Source organism: Hemicordylus capensis, chromosome 2 (genome assembly GCF_027244095.1).
Source record: "Hemicordylus capensis ecotype Gifberg chromosome 2, rHemCap1.1.pri, whole genome shotgun sequence".
Classification (NCBI taxonomy): domain Eukaryota; kingdom Metazoa; phylum Chordata; class Lepidosauria; order Squamata; family Cordylidae; genus Hemicordylus; species Hemicordylus capensis.
The window spans coordinates 376,718,845-376,731,461 of record NC_069658.1 but is presented as its reverse complement, the minus strand read 5'-3'; the positions used below and the strand labels follow the sequence as shown (position 1 = coordinate 376,731,461).

Below are 12,617 nucleotides of genomic sequence, written 5' to 3'. Positions count from 1 at the left end.
GCTTTCGGCCCTTTTTTAGAGACCTTCGGGCGTAGTCACTCAACACTGCATCATTCCGCAGTCGTGTAACTCCCTCCTGGTGTTGCTGCCGAAGAGCTGGTCTTCTTCTCGCATGCGCTGGGACAGAGAGGCTTCTCCTCCCGCCCCTTCTGACCGGCCTTTGTGTACCTTTACCCTCAGCAGTAAGCCTCACGGACTGCTTTCCTTTCCCGTGGACTTCTCCTTACAGAAGTCCGCGCGATATTGCCGCAGCCTGAGGACGGCGGCAACCACCACCACCACCACGAGGGGGAGGGAAGGCGCTTCCTTGGTTAGCCACCCCCAAGCAGCTTCTTACTGCCAACAAATCCTAGAGCTGCCTAATGAGTCTGAGTCTGCTTCTCCATGACGGGCAGTGAGAGGCTTGGGAGCTACTGCAGCCTCCTTGAAACCCCAGAGCTCTGACGGAGCCCCATCGCTCCCCCGGAGGAGACCTGCCTCCTCCAGAGTAGGGGCTTTGAAGGTTGCAGGAGGCAGGAGAGCGCCCTTTAAAAATGTGCAGGCCGATCCTAGCACGTGTACTTGGAAGAAGCCCCATCTTGCTCAGCGGGGCTTATCCCCGCCCAGAGGAGCAGGTGTAAAGTGCTGCTACACCAGCCTAAGACCGCAGCCTTCCCGGAATCCTTTTGGAATTCCTGACGGAGCAAGACTGCTGCGTACAGAAAAGGACTAGAGTGACACATGTTCTGAACTTCCGGTTAAAAGGGAAATAAACGACAGGTGTAGCCGCAATCAACCCTGCCCCTCGACGAGCCCTGCCCAGCAGGGTTTCCGGCAGATCTTGCTACTGCTTCCGTGTCGTTGCGCATGCTCAGTCCCCATTTGTAGCCACTCAGTTGCCCATACCTTGAAGAGACTTTTGCGGCAATGTAATGTTTAATGTTTATGATTTTTAAAAAATGTTTAAGATTATTTAAAATAATGTTGAAGATGTTTTACCACTCAGTTTTTCAAAACTGATGTTTAAGAGTGTTGAAAATGTTTATGATGTTTTAATTTTATTTTTTTTAACAAAGCATTAAAGATGTCTTATCCTGGGTACAGATTGATCTGTAACGTCCTCTTATGAGCAATGTCAATGTCCTGATTCTCCATGAGTATCACATAGACTTACGCATTGTTCACGAGTAATAAGACCTAACTTGCTGCTCTCCCTCTTGGTTTTTGAGGAGGCGCATTTGAGGCTCAATCATAACTATGCATCAATTGTTTTCTCTGTTGATTTCTAGAAAGAGGTATCATTTTTGTTCCAGAGAAAACAAAACAATGGCTTCCAAAGTAGACACGGAAATTTTGTATGGGTTATCCTGGTATTTTCTCATATTTGTGCAAAAAACCCAAAAACAAAACGGGGTGGGGGTAGAAATCCACCATTGACGCAGCGAAATAGCCAACCAGCACCTTCAGCCTTTCACGCGGATAACAGCAGCCAATGAGCGACGAGGTTGGTGATTTTAAAAGTAAAAACCGCAGGCTCAGAAGACGCTGCTTTTGGTGGGTTAGTTTTAGTTAGTCTAATTGTTAGGGTTTATATGCAGTGTTCTTAAATAACGTTTGTCTTTTATTTTGATTGCTGCTGCTGTCTTGTCCTTTCTGTTGCTTTAGATTTCAGCTGTACTCGCTTTGGATTTTCTCTCTTATATAAGAAGAACGAAAGGAGAACAGTAATGTATGTTTCCACAAGATATACGTTTTATATCGTGTGTCTCTTATAAAAGACACGGGACAGCATAGGGGAAAAAGGGGGCGTGAGCATTTCAAGTTATGTTCTATCTTCCTTTTCTTTATACTTGTTTGAGGTGGTGTTCCTAAAAGTCTTATACCTTTCTCTATAGATTGGAATAACTTAACTAACCCTATAACTACACTACCAGTTCTTCCTGCTTACGTTAGCTTACTTGATACCTTTCTGGAGACTACAGTCTAGGTAAGAAAATATTACAGACTACTGGGTAAAACAATACTAGTAGTATAGCAAATGCATGAGCTCTCAAAGTGTGAGGTAAATGAGGCTCTAAATCTGTGCTCACTAGTCACTAACTGAAATTAAATCTCACTTAGTTTGCAAATATGCATGAGGTCAGCCTGCATATCCTTCAAGCTGGTGAGGTTAAGGAAATTAGGTTAAGGAAATTATAAAGAACCATATATGTCTCTGGGATAGAGCTTTAGTAAAGCTGAGCTAGCTCCTTTTGAGGCTTTTACTCCACTGTAACGTGATTTCCTAGTATTAATTTAACTTATACCTTAGGATATGTCTTAACGGTATTGGTCAGCATGGCAGCAAAAGCTTCAAGATTTAAAACAATAAAACTAGTTAATAGTCAAAGATGGTGGTGTTGGAATGCAGATTTTTTATTAAAAAAGTAAAATATCCTTGTCTGTTTTAAAGCAGTGGTTGAAGTGGACCAACAATAATGGTTGCTACTTTTCCATTTAGAACTTCCTTGCATTTTTTTCACCCTAGTAAGTAGCTTCCATCTAGATTAGAGGTGACAGGTATTGGAGGCCTACTATTTGTGGTATATACATAAAATGTCTTAAGTATACTAACAGTGATTAGTGCAAGTTGAATGATTAAAGCAGGACAAATTCTCTAGGTGAATTAGTGTGGTCATATTTATTTATTTATTACATTTATAAGCCGCTCTGTCCAGAGGCTCTGGGCGGTCATAATGATTTTCCAAAGGATCCTATGGGAGCTTCTAGAATAAACTATTTTATTACCAGTAAAACATAGTAGTAGAAATATGCTAGTTGTATTGATGAAAGGCTGTGCAAACCAGGAACCTGAATATAATACTGTGGATATTTATTTTAGTGGTCCTTTGCAAGTAATGGCTACACACATCTTTGTAGACAAAGAAAATGGAGAAATTGGTCCTGCTGTTAAGGGTCGCCTGAGACTGCTGTCTGCACCTTGTGAGTCTGAACTGATGTGACTTTAAGCTGGTACAAATGAACTGAGATGCCTGTTAAAAAGAAGGCTCATTTAGAAGTGTTAATGATTGTAGATTTCCAACTGCTCAGAATGAGAATGGTAACGCAATTACTAAGCAACCTTGTGCTATGTACTTGATTTTGTATAGCCTTTCCCCACTTTGAAGGTTCATAGATTGTAATGACATCTTAAACAAAGGGATTTAAGAACAGAGATATGAAGAACATGGAATGATGGAAAACAAGGAACTCAGCAAATAGGATGTTAATGAGATTCTGTAAAAGGCAGCAATAAAAAGAGGAGCCAATACAGTGTGATACTTAATGTGCCTGTTAAGGGGATGGGGGACCCCAAAGGAAAAGCATCAAGATGAGGGCAAAATATTGGCTATGCTTCTATTTCTTGTTTCTCGTGAGCCATTTGAAAGAAGACTGATCTCCTCCCTTGGTTTGTCTAAACTATAGCTTAGCTTTTCCTTGATCTGAAGAGTCTTAAATATCCATATATAGTTCTTCATTAAGTTGTCACCTGGCCAGGTAACAAAGGCTGCAGTGCTTGCATTAATGCCTGTATAATTTTGCTCTGCCACAGTTGTCACTGAACCTAAGATTCCTGTACCACTTGAATGCTGCAAGATTAGTCTGTCAGTAGCTCTCCTGGAGATACGAACTTTGCCAAACTATAAACTTAAATAATGTTTTTTATATACTGTATGTCAATTATGTTGAATGGTTTGGCTTATTCCACAGCAAAGGTTTTTGTGGAAAGGCCGTGCCCTAAGACTCCACTTGTTGGAAGGACAGCTAATGTGAATTCAGCAACATCCACATCGGTCAGGAAGGCTCTAGGAAATGTGAATAGGACTCTGCCAGCCAAGAATCTAATTCCAAAAGGAAAGAGATCCTTCTCTACAAAAAAGGTTGGTTAGAACTAATATTCAGTAGGATCACAAAAGATCTTAAGAAATCTTCATGGCTACTAGTTTGGTCGCTATTGGCCACCTCCAGCCTCAGGCAAGACACCTAAATACCCATTGCAGGGGAGCAACAGCAGGAGAGAGGGCATGTCCTCATCACTTGCCTGTGGGTTTCTCAGAGGCAGCTTGTGGGCCACTGTTGAAATGGGATGCTGGACTAGATAGGCCTTGGGCTTAATCCAGCGGGGCTGTTCTTATATTATCTTCAAACAGAAGGAACAAGAGGTGTGTCTTTTGACTTCATGTATAAAAAACATACGAGGCAGGGGGAGGGACTTTTTCGTAATGTGCTTTCTTGCATGAAGATAGATAGCATGTCCCTGTCTTCACCCTGTCCATGGTTCTTGATCTTCCTATGTTTGATTTCAAGATGTTTCGTTTGATTTCAAGATGTTTCGTAGACACAAGTGGCGTGCTGCTGTCCTTGGTATTTTTTTCATACACTTATATTTGAGAGAGAGTTGTTGGCTAGCTCATGCTAGTCTGGAGTAGTGTCACAATGTAAATAAAGCTATCCTGGATGTGCACCTTGTTTTCTTGTAAACCAGGTAACCATCCACTTAAGTGCATGGCCAAAAATGAAACGGTGGATATGAAACTAGAGGGTGATTCTCAATTTAAATATACCATTATATATTTTTGAGTGGCCTAGGTCAGATGTAGTATGCCTGATTTCTTTGGCATGGAGAAGAGCTTCTGGGCAGATTCTCTTCCTTTCTGGCACCTAACCATGGCTTATTATTGCATGTAAATTGACAATGCCAGGATTGCTAGCCAATTTGATAATCTTTATGTTGGTTACAATGGGAATTCCACTTGCTATTAACCATGGTTAGTGCTGTTGCACACCATAGTAAAATTGGGAAGGAAGGTAGAGGGAAAGAGCCCATGACTCACTCAAGTAATTGGTAGTGTTTAATTCCACACTAGCTTTACACTATATTGTGCCTTGTTGGAACATTGGGTAATAGTACTCTTTCTTCGAGGCAAGAAGTCAGTGTAAGGGGGACCATCTCAATTTACCCCTTCTAATTTGATAAAGAGGCACCTTTTTAACGTGGTGATTCTCTTTATTTAGCAGGGGGAGAGTAACTGGCCCTCTGCACCCCCAGCACAGGACCTCCAGTGACTGTTGCTGGTGTCTGTATTATGTTTCTTTTTAGATTGTGAGCCCTTTGGGGACAGGGGTCCATCTTATTTATTATTTCTCTTTGTAAACCGCCCTGAGCCATTTTTGGAAGGGCGGTATAGAAATTGAATCAACAACAACAACTTCTTCTTGAGAGACTGTGTTGCTACCATTTCATATATCTGCACCCTACCTCATAATCGCATGTTGAGGTGGTGGGTTTTTTGCTGGTCTAAGACCATAATAAAGATTTGAGCTGGCTATTCTAATTAGAAGGCTATTATAATAAAATCTTCTGATGGTTCTTCTTTAAGGTTATTGAAAATACAAACAAAGCTGAAGGCTGCAGCATGGTCACTGAAGATTATCCAGAAAAGGAGAACTTCTTTCCTTATAATCCTCTAGGTAATAACTATTAAAGCTTATGTTGACTTTGGTGATAAAATGATGGGGTGGGGGGGATGCTTAATTATTAAATCTGATTCAACTAAGACTATTAACCAGATAACTAGGATATTGCTGGAATGTTGGTTAGCAGTTGGCTTTGAAAACCTGTACTTCTGTGCTAGAATAATGTTTATAAAGTCACTAAGTATAATAAAGAAACTGTGTCTTAGAGCAAATTGGAAACATGAATTGGGTAAAATTAATCACTTCCCCACTGTGAGACAGAATGGCAATGACTCAAAATACCCAATTTTTCTGAACAGAGTTTGAGAATTTTGAAGTTCCTGAGGAGCACAGATTGAGCCATTTGTCACTGATGGGTGTTCCTCTTATGACATTTGAAAATGCATCTGATAGGTTTGCAAGCACAATCCCTGCACCTGTAAAACCACCTTCACTTTCATGGGGTTACGGTAAGTCTTAATGTGCATTCAGGAAAGTGAGTAGCTGTAGCATTCTGTTGAAAGGGCCTATGGCTGGGCTGAGTAATACACCTTCTAATAAAGAATCGAAAAGCAACTTGGTGGTTTTGGTTGGCACAGCCAACAGCTGCCTAAGTTTTGATTACTAGGCTAATACATACTAGACATTAAAATAGAGTTTGGTAAAATCCAGACTAAGACTTGCACAAGCTGGGAGTCCTTGGACATATTTTTGGCAGCTAAAGGGGCTGCAGAGGGAAGGAGGGAGCAATGAAAACCTTTTCTTCCCCTGTCCTGCTGTACATGCAGAAGCAGTCTGGTAGGAGAACATGGCACATATGCCCTCCTTCCATGGCACATATTTTGTGATACTTCAAGTTGCTGATGTTAAAATGAAGGCCCAAAGCTTTTCAGTGGACAGTACTGCACAGATATTTGGTAATCTGCAGTGTAGGGAAGGGAGGGGTTATGTGAACGATTACAAAAGGCAGACCAACATAACTACAGTGCAAAACAAGACTCTCGCCCTCTTTTGAACAGCCTGAAATGTACACACAATTCAACTGCTTCTCAAAGCTGGAAATTTGTATATGGCAGAAAGGGATAGCATGTTGCTGTTATACATAGGTCTGGTTCACAAGACTGCTTGAAAGTAAGACAGATCTTCCCAGGGAGTGTGTGCTCCTAACAGGTGTGTTGTCTGAACCTGCTAACCACTGATGCCTGAATTTTGCCTGAAATTCTCTGTCCAGCTTCAAATGTCACTGACAAGCAGGGTGGAGAATTTTGGGTGACAGTCAGGAACTGGTTTTGAGAGGTAAAATGGTGGGGGTTTTTTTGTTTTTGTTTTTGTTGGGGGCATACTTCTCAAACTTTGCTTAGGGTGCACAAATGCTTTCTCTGGGCTCTGGTTCTGCATATGCAAATCTTTGTCTGGGTACTGCCCTTGAAACAATGTAAATGACTTGAGATGCTTACTGAGTGGTTTTTTTTTTTAATTTTCAGATGCTCTGCAGTCAACTAAAGACTACCTGGCTGCCTTGGATGAAATAACAATTGATCTTCCCCCTCCTTTGTAACATGCTAACAAGCAATTCTTTTATCTGATTTCTAAACAAGTTGTAAATAAAGCTATAATTGGTAACCCAGTGTATCTTGAATTTACAACCCAAGATAAAAACTTAACAGAGGCTAGATATTTGAGAACTGGTTAGTGTAATTGAGATCCAGGAACTGCTGACACTCTTCTTGTCCAAGGAAAAGTACATAAACATGGCTACAGAGCAGTTATCCTTGGCACAGCTCCTAGTAAGTATGAAAAGGATTGTAGCCTTAGTTGACTGTGTTTCAGGCCTTGTGCCTGGCCCATAGCTGGGACTTGGTTCTCATGAAACATGCGCAGTCTGAATTTCCAGCTTAATTAGCAAAGTGCCCTGTAGTTCAGATCTCTGCCAGCCTCTTCAGTCTGGTAATGACTGTTCTAATTGTCATTGGGGTTAAGATTTCCACTCAAATAGTGCTGATAGTATTGCACTCTTTTGTAATTGCAACTCCGATGTGGTGGTCATAAGGTTATAATTATTCTGATTGTTCTTGCCAAGGAGTCTGAAGGAAAAAGCCCTCTTTCTGGATCCACTTTTTAGCCAACTTTATGAAGGAAAGATGTCTTCTGAGCTCAGCATGTCTGTGGTTCCCACCACCCCCTTGCTGCAATAACTTGGGTTTACAATTTGATCCAAACCAAATTCACGGCACGTGGAAGGGGTCCTAGGTAACAGTCACCATGTTAAAAGAAGCAGAAAATAAGCTCCATTACACTAACTTGTCAAGTCCTCCTAGTATCAGTCTGTGATGGCAAATGTCTAGAGCTATATAACCAATGCTTCCTGGGAAATTATACGTTCAAGTAATTCACCTGTCTTTTAGTACTTGAGGTGCATTGAAGATGGCCATATGAGTAGTCCTTTAAAAATTTACAGAGAAACTAAGTCCACTTGAGAAACTTGACAGGGTTTGCATATTTCCTATATTGGTACTCAACAGGTTACTGAACCTCTCTTCATGTACTTTTCTGTGGTGGTGTTGAATATAGTTGGCACAAGGGAATGCTGAGAAGACCCTTGCCTCCAGTGGGGCTAATAGGTCAACTGACTTGGCCTGGGACATACCCTTCTTCAGGATGTTCCTGTTTGATCCTGGGTGACATTAAAAACCAAAACCAGTAACACTCTTTGAGGTGTGGCCTAGGGCAGGGGAGCTACAACACCTATAATCTCCAGCCACAATAAATTGTAGCTGAGGTTGATGGGAGTTCTAGTTCAACCATATCTATAACCCTGCTAACTTGACAAAGAGTCACCTTTTAACATGGTGATTCTCTTTATTTAGCAGGGGGAGAGTAACTGGCCCTGTCCACCCCCAGCACAGTACTTCCAGAGACTGTTGCCGGTGTCTGTCTCATGTTTCTTTTTAGACTGAGCGCTTTGGGGAGAGGGATCCATCTTATTTATTTGTTGTTTTTCTTTGTAAACTGCCCTGAGCCATTTTTGGAAGGGCAGTATAGAAATTGAATGAATGAATAAATAATATCTGGGGTACCACAGGTTGGGAACCCCTGGCCCAAAGTGTAACCCTTGTAGAGAAAGTGGGTAAGTGAGAAAGTGCTGCTTCACTGCAATTGTGCAGTAGCAGGAGTGGATCAGCACTTCCTGTGTTATGCTGAGCAGGACACTGGCCAGTGCCTCCAGTAGGCTAAACTGAACCAAGACTGCCCATGGATAATCAGTATAATATTAGAATCTATCTTTTTAAAATGGCAAACTTTCTAAAGTACTTCATGGATGGCTACACAGTACCATCAAGTGGCCAACCTGATGTACCTCATCCTTCACATAGGGCTGCATGTGTACTTCAAGGGTTTGACTTAGTTGCTATATGTGGGGCAGCTGGTATTCTTGCTCCAGTTGCACAGATCCCTGAATGTAAGTATATCTCAGTAATCTGTAGGCAAAAGGACTGGAGGCATTCCCAGTGAGCTGGCTCTTGGTGGTGACTGGAGAACATGTGCAGAGGAAGTTTTTTTTTTTTTTAAATGCCTTCAGTCATAGGACAGCTGCATCTTTCATCTACACCTTTGTAAATATATATTACTGTGGTCTCTGACCAACTGTACAAACACTGCTATTGCTGAGTTAAATTAATATATCCATCTGAACAGTCCATATAAGCATGTCCTAAAGTGGGATGTTGGAATATAAGAACAGCCCTGCTGGATCAAGCGCAAGGCCTGTCTAGTCCAGCATCCTGTTTCACACAGTGGACCACAAGATGCTTCTGGGAACCCCACAGGTAAGAGGTAAGGGCTTGCCCTCTCTTCTGCTGGCCTTCTGCAACTGGTATTTAGAGGCACCCTGTCTCCGAGTCATGTTAATGAATATGTCTATGAGAAGCATTCCTAACTGCTTAGGCCTAAACATTTGTAACTACTGCTGGGGGGAAATGCCACTCTTGTAACAGAAACCTAGAAGACTTACAACAGCTTAGTTTAGCATTCCATTTTCCCTTCTGTCTACAGCATGAAAACAGAGTTGGGGAAGCAGTGGCTGGCAGGAGAGCTGGGTCTGAGGGATGGAGAACAGTTAACATAAATCCAGCTCTGATGTCCTACAGGGCCAAGACAGGTGTGTCCCTATGCTTCTTTTGTAAGACCTCTGGTTAGAATTGCTTAGTTCAGACCAATGTTCTCTCTAACAGGGATTCCCAGATGTTGTTGACCACAACTTCCATAATCCCCAAGCAAAAGCCATTGTAGTTGGGGATTCTGGGTATTGTAGTCAACAACATCTGGGAATCCCTGTTAGAGGGAGCACTGGTTCAGACATAATGACAGATCCTGGCTTGTTCTAAGCCAAGACAAAGTAGCATCCTTCCTCTCCTGATGTTCTCAAGACCAGAGAATGTCATGGAAAAACCAGGATTCAATCCACATGGTACCTGAAGCAGGCTATTGTCTCCCAGAGCAAGCCTCACACAGGCATAGGGAAGCAACATGCAATGGCTGGTTTCTTTGGAATGGTGGTAATAAACAGGGTGGTGTAGGGAAAAGGGAATATAATTTTCAGGTACAAGATGCTCCAGGATTATATTCTCCTTTCCCACAACACCCTTCTTGTTTAGAACATGCCTGCAAATGCTTGGCTACAGCAGTAACTGGTTAAATGCTACATGCTACAAAAGAAGAATCTCTAAAGCAGTCTGTAAGGGGGAATTTTATTAGGGTAATTGACTTTTAATGAACAACTAGGACTTGCTTCATGATATGCTGGAGGTGAAAAGATTGCACCTGATTGAGAGGACAGTGCATATGCAGTATTCATAGGCTAGAATCGTGCTCTCTCAGGAAGCATATGCCTAATGGATGCATACAATAATATATTAGAACCTTCTGCAAAGCTTATTGCTTCCCAAATGGCCAAGGTCACACTCCTATCTCTTCTATTATTCAGAAATATGTGCCGTAATTGACTATATTTAAACGTTTATTACCTAGATCATGTTCTGCTGTGCAGCCAGCTGGCAATAATGTCTTAGTTAAAGTGAAGTAACTTAAAAAAAAACAACCACCCTTTAAAAATTGTTTTGGTCTTTTGTCAAAAATACTTGCAATGTCTATCCATAGCACTTGACTATCTAGAATATAATTTCAACTTCTATAGAGTTCCTCCCCAGATTTTAGAATAAAGTTTGTAGGGCAGGGGTGATGATGGTGGTTCGCAACTGTACCATGAATCCGTGTTTTGGGAGAGGATTCATGTATATATGCTGAATCTTTCCTCTTCAAAGCATCAAAGAGGGCAATAATTTTTAAGATGACAAGGGGCTTTCTGTTCCAGAGGTTTGTAGCTGTGATGGTCCAAACACTCTTTGAAGTATCCAGTCCACTTATTTTCAGTACTTGGGTTAATGGTAATACAGAGTGGTAAATGCAATGTAGTACAGTATTAAAATAAGCTCTGTTCAGGGCATTTGAGAGTTGTTCTGTTATTTTATGCTGGTTTGGTATAGACTTGATGTTAACAGGTTATGGGCTCAAGATGTGAACCAGTTGTTTGAGGTTTTCTAGAGAGAGGGGGGAGGGGAGGGAGGTGTGTGTGTGTGTGTGTGTGTGTGTGTGTGTGTGTGTGTAAATAAAGTACTTCCTAAGCACCATCAGAACTGAACAGACTGGGTTTGCTTCCCTAGTTAAACTAGCAGTCTTAATAGTTTCAATACAAAGCTCTTATTTGTAGAATTTAGCTACATGGGCAAAATATTAAGATGCATAGAAAATCTTGCTCTTGTGTTCCATTATCCTGCTCCAATTCATAGGTTGTCATAATACTTGGCGTAATTGCTTTTCCTCCAGAGGTGGACAATATCTACTTTAACCACTGATCTGGCACTGATGTGCTGTTAAAAAAGAATGCTTTACAATTTCTTATTGTATCCACTTCTGCAAAACGATATAAGGTTAGGCTTTGTGACAAGAATTTGTCTGTCTTCTGCAATGAATGCTGCAACAGTTCTTCAAGGTCACTATTATTTCCAACTAATTACTCCCCATGATGAGTTAATTGAATAGCATTTGGATTTTACATGATGATGTAAAAAAGCAATATATGCTGATTACTTAAAAGTAATTTAAATTAAAATAGTCCATATGCTGTGCTCACTAGCAGGAAAACCTTTAAAATCATATCCAGAAATGATAGCACTGTTAAATATAAAGCTGTGTGATGACAAAGAAAGTGCTTAAAATTTAACATATCATTAACTTAGCTTTGGGGTCATTAACTTAATTTACTATTAAACATGTCCTCAAAGAAGACCTGAGGAAGGATTAACAGTTCTCAGTCCATTTCTTACATGTTCTGGAATGATTTTCCTTTTATATTGTTATGTAAAGCTATTACAGTTTATGCGACAGTGTGCCTAATTAAGGCATCTGTCCTGTAGGGATACATTTCCAGTGTAATCAGACTTCTAAACTGAAAACTCCAAATAACTGGCAGAAAATAGGGTGAGGTGGCAGGCAGGGAAATGTCTTTAGGAAAGTGGATATAATTTCACACCCTGTGTGTTGAGAGTGAGCGGAGCTTCCGTATGGCTATTGGTAAAGGCACTTAAGGAAGTTATTGAAGGGCCAGAGGACAATGGGGAATGTGTTTGGGCTTTGGAGTTGGAAGAAACCTCAAGGTTTGTCTGTCCAACACCTACAGAGGTAGATGAATTCAGATGGCTGGTGGCCACACAGTAACAGCTTAAAGATGCTTACCATTTGGTGTTTGGAAAAGCAGTTTTGGAATGGATCTTAAGTAGAAGAAAAGGGCTACTGGGGACAGTGTTAAGCATCCCTGCTTCCTTGCCATTCTTCTGCTCCTTTTCCCTCCGTCTCCTGGGGCTGCTTTTCCTGTTAATTCATAGTCAGGATTTTGTAACATGCAGATGCATGTAACAATGTGTAAGTTGCTCTGAACCATGTGATTGGAGGTTTTAGTTGACTGCCCTCTTCCACCCCACAGTTGCAGGCATCATATGCTAAGCTTTGAAGTAGCTGCTGAATAGTTCTTGACCATCAGATTTCACCTTTTGTGAACCCCTATCTCTCACGGGTCTGAACCCCAG

At 41.3% G+C, this 12,617-nt stretch overlaps 1 protein-coding gene across 7 annotated transcripts; it reads left to right on the top strand.

Annotated features, from left to right (window-relative positions):
• The first annotated feature begins 15 nt into the window (after window positions 1–15).
• Window positions 16–7,098, top strand: PTTG1 (PTTG1 regulator of sister chromatid separation, securin). Of its 7 annotated transcripts, none has more exons than XM_053296538.1 (8): window positions 827–908; window positions 1,645–1,708; window positions 1,875–1,966; window positions 2,861–2,961; window positions 3,730–3,899; window positions 5,400–5,490; window positions 5,796–5,945; window positions 6,960–7,098. In XM_053296538.1, exons 4-8 carry the CDS (start codon window positions 2,877–2,879, stop codon window positions 7,031–7,033), a joined length of 570 nt encoding a protein of 189 aa, XP_053152513.1. In that variant the 5' UTR covers window positions 827–908; window positions 1,645–1,708; window positions 1,875–1,966; window positions 2,861–2,876; the 3' UTR covers window positions 7,034–7,098. The 7 variants fall into 7 exon arrangements, with proteins under 7 accessions (XP_053152510.1, XP_053152513.1, XP_053152517.1 ...); XM_053296537.1 differs by lacking the exon at window positions 827–908 and adding an exon at window positions 1,439–1,533; XM_053296535.1 differs by lacking the exons at window positions 827–908; window positions 1,875–1,966 and adding an exon at window positions 16–182.
• The last annotated feature ends 5,519 nt before the right edge of the window (window positions 7,099–12,617 follow it).

Coding starts and splice junctions, on each gene's coding strand:
- PTTG1 (XM_053296535.1), top strand. CDS start 113: ATGCGCTGGGACAGAGAGGCTTCTCCTCCCGCCCCTTCTGACCGGCCT. Junction 1,709..2,860: donor AACGAAAGGAGAACAGTAAT/GTATGTTTCCAC, acceptor TATTTATTTTAG/TGGTCCTTTGCAAGTAATGG. Junction 5,946..6,959: donor TTCACTTTCATGGGGTTACG/GTAAGTCTTAAT, acceptor TTTAATTTTCAG/ATGCTCTGCAGTCAACTAAA.